Source organism: Neomonachus schauinslandi, chromosome 5 (genome assembly GCF_002201575.2).
Source record: "Neomonachus schauinslandi chromosome 5, ASM220157v2, whole genome shotgun sequence".
Taxonomy (NCBI): Eukaryota; Metazoa; Chordata; class Mammalia; order Carnivora; family Phocidae; genus Neomonachus; species Neomonachus schauinslandi.
Genome location: NC_058407.1, coordinates 10,921,902 through 10,944,498, shown reverse-complemented (window position 1 = coordinate 10,944,498; position 22,597 = coordinate 10,921,902). Strand labels below are relative to the sequence as shown.

The following is a 22,597-nucleotide window of genomic DNA, read 5'->3' as shown; positions in this document are numbered from 1 at the left end:
CCCCTGTGGTAATCCTGCCTGGACCATCCTCTTGCCAGTGGAAGGGTCTCAGGACCTGATTGCACACAGAGGGTTTGCTCTTGGTCTCCTGGACTCAGCAGCCGAGCTCCTTAAGCCAAGACCATACCCTGCTATCCTCAGTGTCCCCTCTCCAGGGGATGCTCCTCTGAGGATCAGACACAGGCAGGGCTGAGCGTGGAGGTGGCCCATCTGTGGGGCCCTTCTTTGGTCATTCAGGGGCAGGTAAGGTGATGCCAGCAGATGGCGGGCGGCTCTGGGATGAGTCAGGAACGAAATCTGACCCTTCCCATGGGCAAGCGGGGGCCTGAGAGGTGGTATCAGCCTGATCTAGGGGTGGGGACGAGCCGGGGGAGTGGAGAGGGGGCCCTGGGCCAGGGAGGCGAGCAAGCAAAAGGCCACCAGCTTCTATGACAAACTGTTTAATGTTCCATAATGTGCAGAATCTGAATGAAAAAGGCCCGTTAAAAATCAACAGGCCGTACATTCTGGTGATGGAGCAGCCGGCCTTCTCCCCACTGTCCCTCTGAGAGGCGGGTCACTGCAGGGAGACGGCGCTGTGAGAACATGGTCCTCGGTGTCCTCCCCGGGCACACACGAGCGTTCGTGCCCAAGTGTCACGGGGCGGGGTGTGCCATTTACACAGGAGAGAACCACAGACATACACGTGACGAGAAGACGTGAGGGGCCCGGTGGGCCAGGGAAGCCACGGTGCCCACACGTGGAGGTATACACAAGAAACGTGAGCGGGGTGCGGGGGAGGGGCACGCGGGGCGGGCTCGGGGGTTCCTTGAGCAGAAGGGAATGAGGACCCAGGAGACCTCATGTGCCTGCCGTGAGAACCTGGGTGTGTAAACCAGTGCACAGGAGTGAGAGCTCAGATGCTCCTGGGGGGCAAGGAGGACAAGGACACAGACACGTGCGTGGGGCCCGCGACTGGAATCACGGAGACACCGGGAGCACTGAAGGCCCAGAGCAGCAAGTACGGGGGCGGTGGGAGCTCCGCCCCGAGGGCTCCTGGAAATTCGCTCCGGGGAGAGCTCAGAGCTGGGGGCCCCACGTCGGGGAGGCCAAGGGTCTAGGAAGGCTCAGGACGAGGAGGACCCAGCTCCACTGCAGACACCGGGGTCCGGGCCGGGGGCTTCGTGGGTGTGTGAGGAGGCCGCAGGCACCAGAAGGGGCCCGTCAGGCCTCGCTGCTGCCGCCGCTGCCCCCGGCGCTGCTGCCGCGCTCCACCCACACGAGGCGGGCCTGCTCCTGCAGGATGCGGCCGCGCACCACCTTGGCCAGCCCCTCCGCGTGGCCCCACGCATGCGCAGGCACCTGCACCCAGGAGCAGGGCAGCCCCCAGAGCACCTGCTCCGAGCGATGGCACTGCCGCAGCAGCTCCGAGTCCCGGCAGCCGGGCCGGCCCAGCAGACCCCTGCAGAGAGAGCGGGCGGGCAGCGGTCAGAGCGGGGGCGAGGGCGGACAGGGACACAGAGACACACCAGGATCCGGAGAGCCAGAGGGAGCGCGGACAGATGCAGAGAGACAAAAAGACACAGAGACAGAGACTTCCAAAGAGGAGGAAGGGCTGGTCCCACCCACCCCCACCCTTCCTTACCTGACTTCCCGGACATTCTTCTCTGTCACCTCCACGTGGATGACAATGGGGTAGATCTCGTTCTGGACCAGCTCCCGCACGCCCCGTGCGCCCAGCTCCAGCAGGCAGTGCTTCTTCTCAGGAGACCAAGGCTACATTTTACTCCGGCCCCGGAGACACCAACCTCCCCGCCCCCACGGGGCCCCACCCCCTCCAGAAGGGCCTTGGCAACAAGGAAAGAGCCACAAGGGAAGGCGGGAGGGAGGCCTGGGGAAGTAAGTCACATCCCCGCTCCGGACCTCAGCCTGGCCATCGATAGGATGGAGCAAACCCCCCCCCCCCCCGCCACCCCCATGCCTGGCAGCCCCTAGCCAGCCCCCAAGGGAGCGGCAAATCTGAGATGGGATGGACGGGTGAGACGGACCAGCCAGACACCTCAAAGGTGACCCACGTTTGGCTGGCCCAGCGCTCCCATTCGCAGGTGAGGAAACAGGCCCGTGGAAGGGCAGGGCCTTGTCCAGCGCCTCTCAGACTCTAGCCCTCCGGCCCAGAAAGGCAGCCCCCCACCCCAGCACCTACCTTCCCAACAGACTCCTGGATGGCACGGAGCCTACTGCCCAGCCCAGGGGTGGCAGGCTGGGCTTTGGGGGCTCCAGGTGCTGAGGATGAGCACTGTTCCTCCCCAGAGAGGCTTTCTGCAGAGAAGTGAGATGCAGGGAGGAAGGGCCAGTGGGCTTGGCTGCCCCGGGGTGCCACCCAGCCCTCGCCATCCCTCCCGTCCCCGGGCACAGGCTCACCCGCCGGGCACACTTGGAAGTCCAGCCGGGAGTTGGGCAGGTCAAGCAGGTTGCGGATGAGCCGAGGTGCCAGGCACTCGGGCAAGAGCACCACGGGCCGCAGGGCGGACACCAGCAGCGGGCGCACCAGGCTGTAGGGTTTGAGGCTTCGCTCGGGCTCTGCAGGGGGATGGGGTACAGAGATGAGGGAGCAGGCAGAGTCCCCAGCTCCCCGTTCCGAGGGTGGCCAGCCCCCTCGATACTCAAAACCCCATCACCTCTTCTCAAGCCCCCTATCTCTTTTCCCTTCCTAAGTCTTACTATTGCTCTTCCTGGGTGTGCGTGCACTTGCACACAAGCGTGCACGTGCGCACACACACACACACACACACACACACACACAGCAGAGCTGCCCCCTCCTGGCTGGCACCTCTAACAGCAGCCTCGAGCCTCATCCCCCACCTCACCCTTGCCCATTCCAGACCATTCTCCTCTCAGCAGCCAGAGAGAGGCTTTAAAACGAAAGTCAGATCGCGTTACTCCCCTGCTTTCAATGTGCCAGTGACTTCCCACGACCCTCGGGAAGAAGGCCACATCCTCCACATGGGTGACCCAGCCCTGCCAGAGCCTAGAGAGGCAGCGAGTCCCGTGCCCCAACACATGGATCAACTGCCTCCAATCACAGGGCTTCTGCATGACCTGGGGAGGCCTAGCCACACCCCAGCATCTCCCGGCCCACATAACCCCAATTCTCCCTTCAGAGCCCACGTTATACCTTCCCTGGTCCCCAGCCGTGCAGGGCCTCCGGCATGCGCCCCAACGCACCCAGTTCTCCTCTAGTACATGTGCCACACTTTGTAATCATATTTGCAGGTAGGATTATCTGACTGGCAGGCAGCTGCACCCCCCCACACCCCTACTAGGCAGTGTGCTCCAAGGGGAAGTGCCACAGTGTCCCCTGGACCAAGCACAATTCGTGACAGAGCTGGCGTTTGATACGCACTTGCTGTACTCAATGGCCTGCACACACATCACACACAGCTATATACCTCAGAGCCTTTACACGGCTGTGCCTTGTGCCTGGAACAAACTCGTCTTCATCCCTGAAAACCCTACCTCAATTTCCCTTCCAGGAAGTCTTCCCTAACCACCATCTTCTTGCCTCTCAGGATTGCTACCCCCTCATCTGGGCTCCCCCAAGCCCTTCTTCCTGATCTAACCCAGGGCCTCCCCTACTGCCTCCAGAAACCCACTCTGGGCTCTTCGTGGCGCCCGCCAGCACACACATGTGAGAAGCGCAGCTACACCCACTCCGCCAGACAAGAACAGAGCTGTGCTCATGTGTGCCCCAAAGTCATACAGACCCACAATCACACTTGCACACATGTGCCTCCTCTGACTGGCTCCCTCCACCCTGGTGGTCCATGTCCCCCCCACGGGGAGCCTCTCAGGTCCCTGGACGCCCTGTTCCCCGCTGGAGGAGCCAAAAGGACCACCAAGGTCCCAGGCCCCCCACATGTGCACACTCATGGACACCGTGACCAGCACAGGACATGCCTTGGCCACAGTGCGCTCACCTGAGCAGGGCTCCAGCAACAGCTGCTCTGGAGAATCCCCCGCAGAGCTTCCCCCATGTTTGGGCTTCACCAGCCGGAGTTGGTCCAGGGCTCGCTTCTTCAGCTGGGGAGGGGGCAGAGAAAGAGGAGGCCCTGAGAGCCCAGCTCCATCCCACCCTCAGGGAGGAGAGGATGGACAGGACCTCCGGCAGAGCGGGCCGGGCTGCCCCTGCTGTCCAGGCTCTGTGGAAGAGCTTGGGTCAGCAGAAGGGCCCCCTCCCCACCAGGCCTTCTCCTGCCCTCACCCAGCCCAGTGCAGAGCCCCCCACCACAGGCAGGTGAGGGCAACCATCCCTATGGGCCCAGGGAAGCAAGCTTGTCAGTACCAGTTAGAGCTAGAGGCGCCTGAGGTCTACCCAACCCCATTTTACAGATGGGGAAACTGAGGCCCGGGGAAGGCCCTGAGGAAGCTAATGTCACATAAGAGACAAACTTTGGGACCCCTTCCAATGAATTAGCAATGTGACCTGGTGTAAGAAGAAAAGAACAACAGTAAAGACAGCACCAATCACACAACCAACAGCTACCAGATGTCAAGTGGCTACAATGTGACAGACTCGCACTAAGCCCCAGATGTCATGAGCTCACTGAAGCCGCCAGGCAGGCAACGTAACTCCCCCATTTCACAGGCGAGGAAACAGAGCCTCAAGGGAGGGTCAGGTGCTGGTCCAAGATGGCAAAGCACGTGGCAGAGCTGGGATTCGAGCCTGGGCAGCCTGGCTCCAGAGCCCGAGTTCTCATCCCCTCGAGCATCATGGCCTCTTGAGTTATTTTTACTTCTCTGAGCCTCACTTTGCCCGTGTGGACACGGGGAGGTTCACCCAGCCCAGCCCTTATCCGGGGACTGGAAAAAGGGGTGTCCCTGCTGCTCTGTCAAGTGCTTACAGTGGCCAGGCCAGGTCCTGAGCACCAGGCACCCACCACCTCCTTTAACCCTCTCAACACCCCTGGCCAGCGAGCCCCGCCGTTGTTCTGTTTGCCCGGCATGCAGTAGACCATCAACCACATCCAGGGGAAGGAGCGAAGTGGGGACTTCCCTCCCCTCCTCCCCGCAGGGCTTCCAGAGGATGGAACCCGACCTCTCCCTTTGGGAGCCCACCCCTGGCAGTCCCTTGCCAGCCCACCCAGTACTGCTTACATTACTTCGGGACCCTCGGTGGCGGCTGGAGGGCAGGCCTTTCTCCCGAACTTCTAGGAGCTGCTGGGCTCTGTGGGGTAGAGGTGGGGGACACACATCATGCATTTGTAGGGAGAAAGGGAGCCCCCCTTCGGCCCCCCTCATCCTGTCCCAGAGGGTTGTGAGGGGTTGCAGGAAGAGGGGAAAAGTCTCCCAGCCTGCTCCGGGCTCCCTGTGGGACCTGTCCCCAGACTCGCAGGTCTGCATCACCTCTGGTAGTTGGGCACAGTGCCCCGGTCCAGGTCCCGCAGCGTCAGGGGGTCGACCCGGGTGCAGAACCACTCCTGCCGCCGCTTGTACGCCGGGTCCACCAGACGCAGGATCTCCTGGGCTTTCACACACAGCGCATGAGGGTCTGCTCGCTCGGGCACGGTGAGGTTGGCTCGGATATAGAAGGGCTCGGTGCTCAGCCCCTTTGTCCAGGCGTCGAGGGCCTCGTGGAAGGACTGACAGGCTGAACGTGGGAAGGGCAGGGGCAGCAGGGAGGACAAGAGGAGGACAAAGTCAGGGAGCAGCCTCGGGCCACAGGCATGCCCCTTTCAAGGCCTGGGCTGCCAAAACCCTACCTTCTCCTTCTTAAAGTCAGAGCCTGAGGCCCAGAGAGGGCAGGGACCTGCCCAAGGCCACCAAGCCCACTAGGAACAGAACCAGGACTTGAACCCAGGTCTCTGGACTCCTGTCTAGTGCTCCTTTCACAGTAAGCTCCTTACTGAGGAGGAGATGGACAACCAGCAAGGGGACCGCAGTGCGGGAGGGAAGGGCCTGCCAAGCGTCAGGCAGCGAAGTGTCTGTCTCTCTCTCTCTCATGCCTTGGTTGTCCCACCTACACAATGGGCTGGACAAGCCCTCTCTTGGGCTCTCAGCTCCAACCCTCTAGGACCCGGAGTCCCCAGTTCCTCCCCACCCCGGACCAGACTTACCCTTGAAGTCCATCAGGAAGGGGAGCGTGGACACCTGGTTCCAGGGCAAGGTTCTCTGCTGGACCTCACCTTCCAGGCCTGCCCCCTCCAGGCCAGCAGCCTCGGCCCTTGGCTGGGAGAAAACCCAGGCAGGCAGGGAAAGAAGTGAGCTTCCCAGGGCAATACAGCCCTGGGGCTGGAGGAAGATTGGGGTGGGGATGACATGTCCCATAATTCAGATGCCCCCACCTGCCAGGATGCCTATCCAATCAGACCCTTCTCCCATCAACAGGACTCCCTATCCAGGCTGGCACATCCTGGTCTCTCCCATGTTTAAGGGTGGAGATCTGTCCAGGTGCCGTCAGTTTGCCCCACCTCCCAGCCCACCTGCCTGATCAGATTGAATGTGCTGCTGGTTGAGGTAGGGCAACCCGTGTGTCATCTCTGAGCCTGCCTCTGCTTCGGTCAACCCCAAGAAACACCGCCCAGTGACCCAGATCCACCAATCAGAGGGCTCCAGCCCCAGCTAATGCATTGGCTCCACCCCCAACTCAGAGGGGCGGGATCTCACCTCTCTGGACTCCGCCCTGGCAGACCCTGGCCCAGAGAGCACCCTCCGCACCACGGCCCCAGACCAGCTGTCCCCAAGGAACGACAGGCCATCTGGGCCCTTGTCCTGGGACTCGGGCCCCCCCCGGGGGGCTCCGGCAAGACACCCGGATGGCCAGAGACCTGGGAAGAGAGAAGGGAGAGGGGAATTAGAGTTGTATTTGCACGCGGTTCAGCCTTCTTGGGAGAACCATCACAGCAATCCCCCCAGTGTGCCATGACGCCCACCCTGGGGCCACTGCACCTGCCGCGCCGCTGGAACGCCCTTCCCCCTCTTCTCTGCCTGGCGAATGCCGCTCATCCTGCAAAGCTCAGTTCCAAAGCGACCTCTCCCTCCCAGCCCCGTGCACACGTGAGACAGCGCTTTTCCCGCAGGACCGCACCATCTGCACCTGGCCAGGAAAAGCCCCTGGGAACCAGCCTGCTCTCGCGCTCAGCTCTGGGGCCCTAGCACCAAACACCGTGACTGGCACATAGCAGACGACTAATAAAAGCTTGTTATGCTCACAGTTGAGGGAGGAAGGTCACCATTAGAACACAACACAGACCAGAGATGGTTACAGCCGGCCGTGGGAGCACAGGGGAGCAGCTTCCCAGAGGAAGAGGCCGCGGGGCTACACCGTGGTGGAGAGGAGAGGCGCTTCAGGAATAGACAGAGAGGAGGTGGTGTTCCAGGCTGAAGGGCTGGCAGGGGCAGAGGTGTGGAGGACAATACAGGATGTGGGGAAGGATTCAGTAACAACAGTAATAATAGCAACAGCGAACACTTACTGAGTGCTCCCCATGTGCCAGACGCCATGCTAAGCTCCTTGTCCTAATTAGCTAATTTAACATCATGGGAAACAGCTCCCAGAAAGGGCTAGCTGGAGCCAGCCTGCAGAGGGCACGGAATGAAGGCGTCTGGCCTTCCCCTTGTGGGCAGTGGAAACTACTGACAGTTAAGACAAAGAGTCACCCAGATCCCCAGCATAGCAGCGTTCTTCCCGTCCCTGGAGAGAACTGGTAAGGCCCAGGGGCCAGCTCAGAGACAGCTGCCTGGAATTCCCTTCCCTGACTCTCCCCCCAGCCAGGCCAGAGCATCAGGGAAGAGGAGAGGCCAGAGTGTCCCCCGCCTCCCCATCCCCCCCCCCACAACTGCAGCCCACGCAGCCACACCGCCCCCTGCTGCCAGCATGGGGTGAGCAAGGCTACAGGGACTTTAACCCAATCGGCACCCCGTGCAGAGCGGGGGACCCCCCCCCCTGCGAAGCCTTTCTCGGCTTCTACGCCCTCAGTCAAAAACAGCCAAACCCGAGGGTCTGCGGCTGGACAGGGCGGGGGGCGGGGGGGCCAGAGGCATCCGCGCTGCCTTCATGGGCTCCTTCGGCCCAGGACTGTCCTGGCTGCGTGGATGTATCCCCACCAGAGACGGGAGGCCCGAGGCTGGGCTGGGCTAGGCTGCCCCGAGGCTGGAGAAACACAGTCCCGCTCCACACGCAGCATTAACTGGGCCCCGGATTTGGACGAGTGAGTGGCTGCTTGATTCTGTCACCACATCCATAAAGCCAGGACAGTAATGGCACCTTCTCCCACCGCGGGTGTGATGGTCAGACAAATGGAAAGATCATGTGGGTAGGGTGGAAACCAGAGGGCTCCAGGGAACACCCGGCTGCAGGCCTGGCCCCAAGAGGGTTGTGAAATTCACAAGGTCACGGCCAGCGCTGTTTCTGATTGGAATGGAATAGAAAATGTAAGCCAGCCGCGCTTCGAGTAAATCCAACTATTGTCTCGCGATCCTTTTCCGGCATGTGTACTGGGTGTCTGTCGCTGTGGGGTGCCATCAGGGGGAGTCTGAGGAAAGTGGCACCAGCAGGGACTCTGGGGCCAGGCGTCCTGGCTGCTCAGCCTCTGGTCTTCAGCAGCCCCAGCGGCATCCACCCACCTCATCATGGGACTCAATTAAATGTGGAGTGCTCTTCGAACATGGCCAGGTTAACACTGAGTGCCCAATCAAAACTGGACGTCTACTGTTCTTAGGTGTGGCCCCCACTTTCCCCACCTGTTCCAGACCCACAGACATCCGAGCATCACGGCTTCCCCAGTCAAGAGCCCAGCCAGCAGCCTGCACTCAGCCCTTCCCGGTCCCACCTGCTCGCCCCCCACCCCCTGCCCTGGCACACCACCCCCATCCCCAGCCCTGCAATCCCTGAAACCCCAGGCCAACCCGGCTCAGGCACTGCCCTGAGGCAGGACACCCCTGCCCAACTCCCTGAGGGACCAAGTGACTTCTCTGGGCCTCCATGGCCCCCCTGGGGAAGGGGGGAGTGGCCACCTGGGGGCTCCCTGGGGCCAGGTCCAGTTGGGTCCCTCTCAGCACCGGGCCTCAGCAGACAAGTGCATGGTTGGGGGGGCGGGGGGGCGGGGAGGGGCTGCCTGCTCCAACCTCTGGACTCCTGGGTCTCTAGTAACACAATCTGACTGACCCCAACCCTGCCTGTGAGTGGTGGGAAGGATGCGGCCCCCATCTCCCAGCCCCCCCCCACGTCCAGTCAGGAGTCGGGTCACAGAGGGAAACAGGGCCAGTCCTTCACTCTGACCAGTGATGGGCCGAGTAGCCCGGATGAGTGCTCCCCCACCCCAGTGCACTGTGGGAAGACCTCTGGGCCGGGCACATGACTGCTCTGCTCCAGGCCAGGGACCTATGAAGCTCAGACTCAAGCCTGTCACATAAATTACCTCATTTAACCCTCCCGACAGCCCCATGGGAACCATCTGTGAGCCCCCATGTTAGAGAAGGGGGAAACTGAGGCACGGGGAAGTTATAACTTGACAAGGGTCACCCAGCCAGTGGGTGGTGGAGTAGAGCAATAATCTCTCTGGGCAAGGGCAGCTGGTGCCAGAGATTTGGCATCCATGTGACCAGTGTGGGTGGGGGCGGGGGCCTGCCAGGGAGACCCACCCTGACATTCACCCAGCGACCCTCGCCCAGCGCTCGCCCCCCCTCAGCGCCCCACTTACACTCTCTGGCTCTTCCTATCTTCCCGCCTGCCTGGGTGTCCATCCAGCCTCCAGCCTGCCCCAGCACACCCACTGTTCCAGCATCCCGTGCCCTGCCCCAAGGCTCTAGGAGCCCAGAAGGGCAGGAGAGACCAGGAGGCTGCAAAGGCCCAGCACACAGTGTGCACGGACCACAAGCATGAGGTGAAAATAGTTTAGCTGGAAGGAAGGTACCACGGAATCCCCAACTCCACCACCGAGTGGCCTTGGGACAAATTCCTGACTCTCCCTGGGCCTCAGGGTTGTCATCTGTATAATGGGGCTAAACGCACCAGCCTTGCAGGGCTCCTGTGGGAACTGAGCAGCACCAATCACAAGAGCAGAGAGCTACCATTACCACTCGCTCTGAGCCAGGCACTGCTCCAAACACTCTAATGGGGACCCTGGAACCCCACGACAACCCCATTTTACAGAGCTGGAAACCAAGGCCGTGGGAAATACAGTGACTTGCCCAATATCCCTCTGTAGCAGGTGACAGAGCCCCAACGTCTGTTCTTCCCCACTGTGCTCTGCATGGTAACACCGGCCGGGGACATGCATGAACGCAAGCAGGCAGCACCCCACGCACCAGTCCGGGCTCCCCGCTCCCCCCACAATCTATCCACATCTTTCTCTCTCAGTCCACCACCCCTGCCCCCGCCCCAATCGGTTCTCTCCCCCCACTCCTCCCCAGGAACTGCAGAGGTGGCCCCTGGGATCCCAGGCCCGGGCGGGGGCTGGGCCAGAACCTCCTGCCCCGGTGCCCCCTGGACAGCAGCCAGGACCCCTGCTGCAGGCCAAGCTGGAGGAAGGGAGGCAGGCAGGAAGGGAGGCGCCTCCGCCCCTTCCCCCAGAAGCACGTCCTGCACAGGGAGAAACAATGTCGTACTGGGCCTGCTGCCGGAGGGCAAGAGTGGGGGCAGGGGCCTGGACCAGGGCCTGGCCAAGCTGCTCAGGCCCCTGTTCCTGCTCTGCCCCAATTTCTTGTGTGGCCCATCCTCTGCATCCAGCATCCCCACAGGTCCAGCTCTGACGTTCCGTGCTTCGTATGCCCTTTCCCAAACCCAAATCTGACCGGGTCACTGGGGACCATGGCCCTGGCGCTTCCCAGCTGTGCGACCTCAGGCAAGTGGCTTAACCTCTCTGAGCCTCAATTTTCTCGTCTGTAAAACAGGGATGATCCTAACAACACCCACCTCCCCCAATGGAGAGAATGCTGTGAAGCAGCCAGCTGCAACAGCCAAACCTTGCCGCGTTTTCCGGAGCAGAGCGTAGAAGCCAAAGTCCACACTTTCCCGCCTGACTCACACCGCCAGCCTGACTCACCGAGCCTGCCCGGCCCCCTCCCCCTCCCGCTCCAGTCAGAGCCAAGCTCCGGGCTCTCCCTGGACAGCCTCTGCCCTCTGCTCTTCCCCAGCTGCCCTCCCTACCTGAGTTCCAAGGCCACATTCTCAGCACGGCCTCCTCTCTCCCCCGCCCTCCCGAGACCCACCAGCGAGCCTGACCAGGGAGGTCACTCTGAGCCAACACTGACAGAGCACTTGGCCTGCAGTGCATGCTGAGCCCGTCTGTTTCGTGACTCTTGTCACGGGCTGTGGCCAGCCCAGCTGCAGGGCTCCCATGGTGGCCCCACCCCACCCACAGCACGAAGCTCTGCTGGGAGCTCAGAGCCGGGGGAATGAGTAACAATTACCATTTACTGAGCACCTATTAACACGCCTGGCAAAGCAGGCTACTTTCCTAACACGAGTCCTAAACCCCCAAACGCCGCCCCCCCATGCCGAAGAGATCACTGACCGCCTTCGGCAGAGGAAACGGAGACCCAGAGAAAGAAGTGACCAGCCCAAGTCACCCAGATGATGAGCAGCAGCAACAGGATTTGAATCCCAGGTCTCTAAAAGCCTGAACATTCTAAAGGTGCATGAGGCTAAGGCTGAGCTGCTATTCCCTCCCAACCCACCCCCGCCCTGCTCCAGGAGCCTGACCCTCCCACCCCCCTGGCCCCCCACTGAACTCCCACCCGACCCTGTCCCACCACCCCAGGCAGCCACAGTACCTGTTGAGGAGATCCAGGCCACAGCCTCTGGCCAGGAGGCCGTCAGGCTTCCCCAAAGGCCACACGCTATCGGAGGATGAGGACGAGGAGAGGCCAGGAGACCAGGGCTTAAGCGTAACACTCCCTGGGCAGGGGTGGGGGGGGAGGAAGTGAGGTTCTGGGGTGCCAGACCAAGAAACCGGGGCAAACCAGGGCCTGTGAGAAGGGGGTGAGCCCCTGGAGCCCAGAGACTGCCCAGGACCTTAGCAGGTTTGAGGCCCCAGAAGCACACTGGACCCGCGGGGCTCAGGGCTGGGCCGGGGTGACCCTAGAGAGAGTGGAGGGCGGGCTAGGACCAAGGAGCCCGTATAGCACAGCCAGGCATGGGAGAGAAGAGCAGGCCTGGGCTCAGGGGGAGTGGCGTGGCCCGACTCCCCACCCAGGCTCTCCCCGAGCACTGCCTCCCCTGCCTGGCCAGGGCACAGTGGGGCCTCAGGAAGGGGGGCCAAGGGCAGAGCCGGCAGTTCAGGCCTCAGGTGGGCTGGAAAGCCACCCCCCACAGATGAGCCCTCCCCACGGAGTCCCGGAGGGTCATTACCTGTGATGTCGGACATGCTGCTGAAGGACCTGGGGGTGGGGGGGAGGCAGGAGCTGAGGCACAGGGAGCACTCTGCCCCATTCCCCTCCTCCTGCACCCTGGCCACCAAGAGGTCCTGCAGCCCCCAAGCACGCAGAGGCTACAGCCAAGGCGGGGGTCCCAAGCACAGGGCAAGTGTGCCAACCAGGAACCCTAAACTCACAGGGCAAGAAGCTAAGATCCTGACCTCCGTCCCACGTCCTTGCCCCTAGAATGCCCCCTGGACTGTCCTGAAATGCCACCCCCTCCTGGAAGCCTCTCCTGACCTCTCACCAACCCCTCGCCTCACCCCTACTTTCTGCCTTTGTCATTCCTGACTCCCCGGTGCCTTCCTCATCACACACCCTAGTCACGGGGGACGCGCTCAACCGATCATTCAAGTCCGTGTTGATCACGGCCTCCCGTGCCCAGCACCCGTAAGGGAACAAATCAAGGGCAACTTGCCCGGAAAAAGCTGTGACGGGGGACATATACCATCCCCTGACCTTGGTCTTGCCACCACCAGACACAGCCTGGTTTTTCTGGACCCCGTTTGCCGCTCTGAACGTGCGGCCTGGCTTTCTTGCCTGAGGCCCCTGACCCCTTGGAACATTCTCCATGTCCCCTAGTCCTGAACCACCTAGACGTCCCCCGGGGTTTAGGATCATTGAGGCTTGCCCTCCTGGGGCTCTCCTGCCAGGGTGCTCAGCAGGGGTGAAACCCACTCCGCCCTCTGGCCTTGTCTTAGCCCCTGACCTGGGTCACGGCTGTGACTCCTGGGACCTGAGTCCCCAGCGCCCCAGCCATTGAAGAGCCATCAAGGGAGGTGCCGGCCCAGCCCTGACGCTGGCGCTAGGGATTCTGGGAGATGGCTGGAGAAACAGCAGCAGCACGTCCCTGAGCCTCGACTGCTTTCTCCCCATCCTGTTTACCTCTTCGGGGGTGCAGGGTCCTCCTCGCGCTGCCGGCGGAGGATGGAGCCAGCGCTTGGGGGGAAGGGCAGGATGGAGAGCCGGTTGATCTCCTTCTCGCTGTCTGTGGCCTCCTCCTGCCAACAGCCACGACAGGGTCTGGGTCACCTCCACGGCGTCTCCCACACCTCAACACCCCTACTTTGTGCCCATTCCACAGGTGACAGACAAGTAAGGCCCAGGGCGGAGGTGTGGGCCCTGCAAGAGTACAGTGGGGGTCCCAAGTCTCCTGGCACCCAGGCCCAGCCCCGAGCTGGCTCTGGGCGAGCTTAATTAAGGCGCTTGGGGACCTCAACGTCCTCACATGTGAAATGGGACTGTCGGCAAACTGGACAGCACTCCACATGTTAGTAATTACGTCACATGAACACTATTAGCATCCGTACCCCGCCCCCGCCACACTCGGGGAGGGCAGGTGTCTTACCGAGGTGTGGGGCTCGGATCCCCCCATAATGGCCGCCTCCCCAGCTGCTTCCGGACCTCCTAGCAGCGGGGGGAACTCACTGAGGCTCCACGTGCTGCTGAGGTTGGAGCACAGGGAATGGGAGGAGGCACAAGCCTGGGAGGGGAAGGGGGAGAGAGGAGGTGAGCAGGGCGGGGCAAGGGTCAGCCACAGGCATTTACTGCATGCCAGGAGGAGCAGGGACAGAGCAGGGAATGAGACAGCTGGATCCCTGCCCTCACGCAGCTCACAGCCTAGAGCAGACAAACTGTAAACAAGCAGGCTGATTAAGGAAATAACCCCAAACTGCCAAGAGAGCAGAGAAGGAAGGTGCCCAGGGCAGGGAAGGCACTCAAAGGGCCCACCCTACCTGGGGGCAACGGAGTGCTTTCTAGAGAAAGTGTGGTTTGAACTGAGGACTCAAGCACAAGTAGGCGTTAAGCAGATAAAGTTGGGGAGGATGGTCCAGGCCATGGAATGGTATGCACAAAGGCCCTGGGGCAGGACTGTGACACAATCCAGGAATTAAAAGATTGTGACCCAGAGAACAGGGTTAGAAGGAGGAAGGGGCCCACCTTTCAGGTCTCTAGGGCCTGATAAGGAGCTTTGTCTTTACCTAAAAACAAAAAGCCACTGAGAATTTTAAGTGAGAAGAGACAGATTCATGCTTCCTTTGTTCTATTCCTCCAGGCTCCATGTGTCAAATACAGGGCCAAGGGATCATCTTCAAGCAAACCCAAGATAGGAAAAGGCAGAGTTCCTGACAGAGGTCCAAGGACTAGTATCTGGTTGAAAGGGGCGCTGGCTGGCTGTGGGACCTTGAGCAAGCCCCTGACACTCTCTGGGCCCTATACAACGAGGGAATTGGACTAGCTGGTCTCTGAGGGGCTTTCAGGCCCTCATGCGGCCAGGCTTCTCCAAGCGTATGCAAAAACAAACTTCACTGTTCCTGGTGCCCCAGGAGCAACCCCAGAGACTTGGAGACACACGTGCCCCTTTCCCGTCCCAATGCACCAACCACACCCACCCCAACGGAAAGCTCCACCAGCCCTGTGTATTCTCCGTCCTGCCCAAGAGCTCCCTCCCAGACCAGCAGGTTCTTGACCCAGGGGGAGGGCTCCAGCCAGGACCCACGTATTTCCTCCCGGAACCTGCATCTTCCCAAGCCCAGCCGAGGGTTCCCACTGCGTCCTGCGGAGTCCCACCCCCGGGGCTGATGTCTCCCACCAGGTCCTGCATGTTCCCAACCGCGGCCAAGAGCTCCTGCCAGGACCGCAGCATTCCCACCAGGACCCCTGTACCCCTGACCCCGCTCACCTTGAGGCAGGGGCCGCCCTGGACCCGCTGCAGCTGTGCTTCCAGCAGAGCCTTGGCGCCCTCCAGGCTGGTGAGCGCGGTCAGCAGCTCGTCCCGCTCAGCCTCCAGGCCCCGCACCTGCTTGCGGTACTGGTCCTTCTCAATGAGGCTCTGGGAGTACTGCAGCTGGATCCGGTCACGGCTCTGGATGGCCTGGGGAGAGCGGGCAGCGAGGGTGAAGGGGCCACACTGGCCCAACTGTCCTGCCCTCTACCCTCTGGGATGGGGGGTCAACAAGACCAGCAGCTAACGGGTAGTAAGCCCTTCCTGGGTGCCCTGTGCTAAATATCAGCTCGTTTAACCTTCACACGAACTTTCCAAGGTGGACATTCTCTTTATTCTCATTTTACAGACAGCCCAGCCAGCAGGGACAGAGCTGGGATTCAAACTCAGGCGGTGGAGGTGCCGAGTCCAGGCTCTTGCCGTCTCCCAAGAGCAACTTAAGCCTCTTCTGAGAAAACCCACTGTGTGCCTGGGGCTTCACTCACAGCATCCCGGGCTAGCGGAGCAGCTGGGATTCAAACCCAGCACACCGCACCCAAAGCGCTTGTCCCCACCATGAAGACCAGGGTCCCTGGGAGCTGGACAATGGCCGGGACCTGCCCCCCAGTGGCTCAGGGGGCATGGGGGGCCAGAGGCAGTGCAGGGTCCTGGGCCCAGCCCAGACCACCGGGTCACCTGCACTTTCACCACGCCCACCAGTGGTCCCCGAGGCTCGTTCTAGTGGGATTCGAACTTGGTGCAAGGACAAAACCTCCTGCCCTGCCCCCTGCATGGGAAGCCCTCCACAAGGAAGGCGGGGGACCAGGAGGAGATGGCCTGCCCTGTGGCCTCAGGAGATGAAGATCATGAGACCCAGGGCCCAGGAGTCAGAACTCTAGCAAATTTCTTCACCGGCAAAGATTTGCAAGCGTGCACCACCACCACCCCCCCCCCCCGGCCCCACCGTGTTGGCCTTGTCCTTGACATGAAGGGAGGAAGGGATTCGGAATTGACAGGTGCCAGGACCAGCTTTCCTGAATGAGGAGCTCAGGTGAGGCAGGTGTGTTCAGGGGGCGGGGCTGAGGGATCTCCAGTGCTTAAAGGCCGGAGTCTGTGCTACTGCGGGCCTCCTTGCCCCTCCCAGACCAGTCCGAGCACCGGGAAAGTCTCCAGCTACAATCCTAGTCCCGCTTCTCCTCGTCCTCCCGAGTATGAGAACCAGCGGCCGGCCTCACCTGGTCCCGCTCCTTCTCGATCTCCTCCAGCTGGGCCAGGACCGTGGCCATTCGGTGCTTGTAGAGGTCACAGTCCTTCTGCAGTGTGCGATGCTTCAGCCGCAGGTCCTCCATCTCCTGCAGGTACTGCAGGCCGGGCGGGGTGGAGCCGGCCGGGACGAGCACCCGGGTCAGGCCACGGGGCCGGGCACCGGGGCAAGCTCACCAGCAGGTGCCCAGCAGGTCCAGGGAAAGAGGCCTGAGCCTCAAGCACAAGGGCCCACCTCCCCAGCTGGGTGGCCTGGGCCACAGACTGACTTCTCCTCCCTGGGCCTCAGTGGCCTACCCTGTAAAATGGGGATAATCCTAACAATGACACCCTCCCAGGCAACCCTGGCCTCCCCATTTAAACTGGGATCTGACCTGCTGCTCTGCTTCTTGCCCAGCACTTACCCTCTGCTACGTGAAGTAACTGACTTAGGATTATGTGCACAGAGTACTGTTGGTCTCCCCTATGAGAATTTACCCTCTACAGGAACGGAAACCTTTATTTTGTTGGCTGCAGTGTCTCAAAATTCGAGAACAAACGAACGCACACTTCTTAGCACGGTGCCTGCCACACAGCAGACGCTCAGAGTACGTGGGCTGCAGTACCCTCCCCTCCCTAGGAGCCGGGCTGTTAGCAAGAAGGAACGCAGGGACAAGGCCGGGACAAGACGGGGTGGTGGGGTGGGGCGCAAGGGAGACACTACCTTGTCTCGCAACTCCTCAGCCCACTGCAGCTCCCCCTGGACGGCATGCAGCTTCTGGCACAGCTCCTGCCTGCTGTCCTGAGCCTCCCGCCAGTCATGCTCCAGGATGTCCAGGAGGATGCGCTCTGAGCCTGGGGCCCCCAGCCTGCTCGCTTCCTGAGGGGCACAGTTCAGAGGCTGCCTCAGCCTCTCTTCGCCCAGGGCCCGCCGTGACTGAGGCAGGAGGGAGGGGGACACACAGCCCTCAGCCCCGCCCCACTTGCTCTGCCACCTTGGCCGAGAGCCTCGACCTCTCTGGACCTCTGTTTCCCCGTCTGTAGAGTGGGTGCGGCCCACAGCCCTGCACACCCTCCAGGGAGCAGCTGGGGTGGAAATGAAGTAAGTGGCTGAGGGTGTGCTTACACAAGTTGGCCCGGATTTTATTCCTAAACAAGAACCAGGCCCGCTCACCCTTGCTCTGGCCCCCACCCACCGCCCAGGGCAGCTGATGGGTGCTGTTTCCAAAGCCTGTCCCCACCCCTCTGACAAGGGGTCTTCACAGCGGCTGAGCCTGGCCCAGGTGGGTAGACCACGGGCCCGAGATCCAGCCCACACACCCACACCCCGGCCGGGCACCCCAACCCTGTGAAATACAACGGAGCCCCAGCTCCCATCCCCCAGGCAGCAGGCCCACACTGCCACTGACCCGCCACGGACTGGCCACGGGACACCAAGCAAGCCCCAGGGCCACCCAGACTCAGGGATCTGAACCTTCCCAGGGTCAGAGACTCCTCTACCAATCTGAGGAAAGCTACAGGCCTCTCCCCAGAAAAGTGCTCACACGAAATCAGGTGCACCGTTTCGGGAAGTTCAGAGATTTCCTGGGGCCACCCCCAGGCCCCAGACCAAACACCCAGGGAGAGCTGAGCGCTAACGAAGGACCCTCCACTCAGGGCTTAAGACAAGACGCCCACCAGGATTCCATTTCCGCTCCAGAATCCTCACCCTCCAGGCCTCAGGGGGATGAGTGAGCAGCCGGTGGTCTGACCCCCCACACACACCCTCCCCCTCACTGGCCCTCGTACCTGCTGCAGGCCTTCCTGAAGCTCCTGCAGGGACGCGGTCAGCCGCTGGTTCTCAGCGCGCAGCTCGGAGACCAGGTCCACGCTCTCCGGCTCCTTGTCCTTCTCCTTGTCCTCGGCCCCGGGGAGCGGCCCCTTGGCCCTCCGCAGCAGGGTGCACTCCTCCTCCAGCCGGCTCACCTTGAGCTTCAGCTGATCCACCTGGGGCCCAACACATGGATCAGCCCCAGGAGGGACGCAGCCCGGGGAGGGGCCACCGGTCAGGGCACGGGGAGAGGTATCACCCTCTCAACTCCCCCTGCCTCCAGGGTTCCCTGAGCAGGAGTCCTCCCCGGACTGGTCTGTGAAGACGGGACAGGCTGGGGAGTCCCAGCGGACTGTGCTTCAAGGACTTGGGGGTGGGTGTAGCGCATCCCCACAGGCTCGTCTGTCCCACAGCTCCAACACGGAGCGCCGGTGATCCAGCCCCGGGCCGGCGCGACAGAACAGCAGGGCTGCGCCAGGATCAGGGAGAGCCGGCGTCTGGGCCCAGCTCTGCCTCGGACTCAGCATGACAGTGGACAGGCAGAGGCCTTCAAACTGTCAGAGGCTGGCTTTCGGACTGCCAGGGGTGGGATGGTGGCTGTCTTCACAGCCTTCACTAAAATCCCAGAACCCCAACCTGTCACCAGCTGAGTGTGGGCCACCGGAAGCTGGCCCGGGGCGGGGGGGGGGGGTCAGCTGCATGGTGGCCTGGCCGACGGTGACACAGTCTGCTTGCTGGATGAGGAGTGCACCCGAGAGTTATTTCGCATGTGGGGTATGAGGTGGCCGGACAGTGACAAGACTAGCAGCAGGTGTCAGGCCACAAAATGAAGTAACTGTCGGGACAAGGACACAATGACCTCTGGCACTCTGCGTAGGCGTGCCAATGTCTGGTGTCCTAGGGGTGCCCTGGCCTCTCTTGGAAATGGCTGGTAGCCCTGCACCCCTCAGAGCCAGGCGTGGCCACACACACATGCACGCGCTCACGCTCGCACACACACACGCACGCGCTCGCACACGCACGAGTGCTTGCACACGCATACACACACGCTCACGTGCACACACGCGCACACACACACTCGCGGGTCTGGATGCTGGGTCAGGCAGCTCCACTCCTCCTCCACAAAGGACTCAGAAAGAAATTCATGACTCTCACATTCCTTTCCCCTCACAAAACATGCTTTGTAAACCGCCGGAGAAAGACAGCTAGTTACAAGGGCAAGTGTGGTCACACCCTCTCCAGCGAACTGCCCCCACACACCACGGCCTCCGGCCTGCCCCGTGGCCAGCAGGCGCCCCCGATGAGCTCAGAGGACAGGCCACTTGGGAGTCTTCCCCCGAACACCAGGAAACGCGGATGCCTTTAATCCTGGCGTACAAACTCGCTGAGCACAAAATTACAGCGTTCGGTCCTGAAGTTTATGTTGCTCAGAAATAAGAGCTCATTAAATTTGCACCTTATAAAACACGGTATTAAATCACAGCCACCACACACCTGCCCGTGGGGGGAGGGGACCCAAGCAGCCAAGACAGGCGCCATCAGCTACTCTGTTCACCTCCACCTGCAACACCTCTGGTTAATTTTGCAGCAGGAAAGCTCCGAAAAGTTAAGGCAAATTTACGCTAGGTACGGTCCAAGAAAATCTTATCTACTGGTTGAAGTTCATCCCTTGCCCTCTATCCCCTAAACCGGGGGAAAGCGGTCACTATCTGCCCAGGGGCAGATGACCTCAACCCGAGGTGGGCATACGAACATGCACCTGCTGCTAATCTGCAGACACACAGAGGCACCTCCAACACCTCTTCTTCATCCCCTACCCCACCCCAGTAGACCCCAGACAGCTGTACACACACACACACACACACACACACACACACACACAGAGGACATCCCCCCAGGCATATACATGCATTTGCCACTTCAGGGGATCCAACTCACAACTACACCCAACCCAAAGACAAAACAAGCCATGCCCCTCCTGACACCCCAGGGCTGGTGGCTGTCCCACTGTGCCCTCTGAGTAGCCGACCCCTTTCTTCCAGGGAAACCTCACAGCACACCCCACATCCGTCTCAGGAAAAGCAGACATGGCAAAGAAGGGGGGGCCCTAGGCCGGCCCCAGCAGTGCTGACAGCAAAGTCAGAAATCCACTCCTGGGCTCCCGGGAAAGTGCTCTAACCAACCTCCCTGAGCCAGTTTCCTCATCCGGAAACGGGGGCGCTCACAGTGTGCCCCCCCCGGCCTGTCCCGGTGGAGCTGCTGAAGTCAGGGAGCTGGTGCAGGGCAAACAGAGGACCATGCCTGAGGCGGGAGGTGTGGGACCGCAGTTCCAGCAGCCTCGTCCGCGACCTCCTGCGAGGACCAGAAGGCAACTGAGGCACAGGGAGGGAAGCCTTTTGCCAGGGCCACCTTTGCTCAGTCTGCCACCAGTCTGCAGGCCTCAGACAGCCCCATCTCGTGCCAAACACCGGCCAGATGCACACCCTCCCATCGGCCACCTACAGTCTTCAGCACGCCTGGCAGTCTTCAACGAGCGGCCTCCGCGCCCCCGATCAGGACTCTCTCGTCCCCAAACATCAACCTGCCAGCACGCACGGCCGCAGGCTCCGGCACACCAATGGGCGCCAGCACCTATGGCCTCCCGCGGGCCACCCATCGTCCCCGGGAGCCCACCGCACCCGCAGCCCCGCAGCGACGGGGGGCTTCAGATCACACAGGCAGCATCCCCCCCGTGGACCTCGTACCTATCGTTGGGGAGAGCCCCCTGGGTGCCACTGGCCCTGCTAAACCCTGGACAAGCATTCGCTCACTAAGCCCTTCGGACAAGTCCCTGCAGCGGGAAGACACCAGCTTTACCCCGTGCTGAGTCCCAGGAAGGAGCCCAGAAGGCCGGCTCGGCTTCTCGGCCTGGACGAGGCGCAGGCGCACTCACCGCCGAGAAGGAGCAGGCCCCCCGCCCCCGGACGGGAGCGGGCAGAAGAGCATCACAGGGCGGAGGCCCGCGCTGGTGCCCGGCGGACCTGGTGGCAAGCCAGGCTGTGCCGCTTCCCAGCTCTGTGCCCTTGAGCAAGTGCCTCCGCAATCCCGGCCTCGGTGCCTATGTTTCAAAATGAAACCTGGTGCTTGGTGCCTCAGCGGGAATCATAGGACGTGACGTGTGTAACCTCGGTGGTGGCTGCGCGCGGTCGCACTTAATGACAGCCGCCAACGACAATCTAGGTCTGAGCGCTAACGGTGCCAGGCACCCGTGTGTCTCAAACTCTGGGTCTGAAACTCCTAGAATCCTCACTAACCAAGGCTGCTTCTCCACCTCGGCCCTTACCGACCTCCTGGGCTAGGTAATTCTTGGCCGTGGGGTCTGTCCTGTGCTCTGCAGGCTGCCCAGCGGCATCCCGGGGCTCCCCCGCTAGAGGCCCAGAGCACACTCCTCGCTGGGAGCACCAGACACGTTTCCAGACACAGCCAAATGTGTCCCCCGTTGAGAACCACCCTCGTAACTCAACATCAGTGCTACCAACACCCCCGTGTTACAGATGAGGAAACTGAGGCACAGGATGAGGACGGGACCTGCCCCATGGTCCGACAGCTGGGAGATGGTGGCTCTGGGACACAGGCCGGCTACCCCATGACCGGTCAGTTTTCTCAAAGGTCGCTTCCCCACTCTTCCCCACCCGCCCCTCCCAGGGGCCTACCGCCAGCTGCAGGTCCCGGCTGCGCAGCACTGCGGAGTTCTTCTCCTCACTGAGCTGGGCCAGGCGCATGGCGATCATGTAGTTCTCGTCCTTGAGCCGCAGCAGCTCCAGGCTGCCCGCCTCCCAGTCCTCCCTGAGGCGCTGGCAGCGCTCCTGAGCCTGCTGTTGCTCCCGCAGCCGCTGCTCCAGCCCCGCCCGCTCCTCCTCCAGCACCCGGCCCCGAGCCTGCAGTTGCTGCTCCCGCTGCAGCTGGCTCTTGCGAGCCTCCCGCAGCCGGCGCACCTCCGTCATCAGGAACTGGGTCAGGCCTTCCGGCCCCTCCTCATCTGCCAGGGACAGGGGAGAGAAACGTCAGGTCAAGCCGATGAAATCCAGGGGGATAGCAGCCTGCACCGAAAAACCCAAACCGTGAAAACACTAGACGGAAATTCTGGAACGTCGTTTTAGCATTCTGGAGTAGAGGAGGCCTTCCTAATCAAGGTACAAAATCTAGAACCTATAAGAGAAAAGATGGACAAATCCATATAAAATTTTTTTTAACTTCTAAACAATGTAAGAAAAGATGTAACAAAAGAAGTTAAAAGATAAACAACAGAAAAGGAGAAAGTACAATAAACGTAACAGATGACTCAGAGCCACTATATATAAACAGCTTCTACAAATCAATAAGAGCTATAAGAGAAAAAATGGACAAATCCATATAAAAATTTCTAAAACTTCTTTTTTTTTTTTTTTTTTTTTTTTTTTTTTTTTTTT

The 22,597-nt window shown here is 61.2% G+C and overlaps 1 protein-coding gene across 1 annotated transcript in view; it reads right to left on the bottom strand.

Annotated features, from left to right (window-relative positions):
- Positions 1–542: 542 nt before the first annotated feature.
- Positions 543–22,597, bottom strand: part of CARD10 (caspase recruitment domain family member 10) — a 27,982-nt gene continuing 5,927 nt past the window's right edge. The window contains 19 exon segments of the mRNA XM_044915811.1: positions 543–1,441; positions 1,625–1,737; positions 2,183–2,298; positions 2,401–2,559; positions 3,957–4,059; positions 5,134–5,203; positions 5,383–5,626; positions 6,093–6,204; positions 6,643–6,765; positions 6,767–6,803; positions 11,752–11,875; positions 12,329–12,357; positions 13,279–13,394; positions 13,742–13,876; positions 15,077–15,268; positions 16,333–16,458; positions 17,064–17,219; positions 18,128–18,325; positions 21,842–22,167. Of these exon segments, the coding sequence (XP_044771746.1) occupies positions 1,204–1,441; positions 1,625–1,737; positions 2,183–2,298; positions 2,401–2,559; positions 3,957–4,059; positions 5,134–5,203; positions 5,383–5,626; positions 6,093–6,204; positions 6,643–6,765; positions 6,767–6,803; positions 11,752–11,875; positions 12,329–12,357; positions 13,279–13,394; positions 13,742–13,876; positions 15,077–15,268; positions 16,333–16,458; positions 17,064–17,219; positions 18,128–18,325; positions 21,842–22,167 (2,717 nt within the window). The 3' untranslated portion in view covers positions 543–1,203.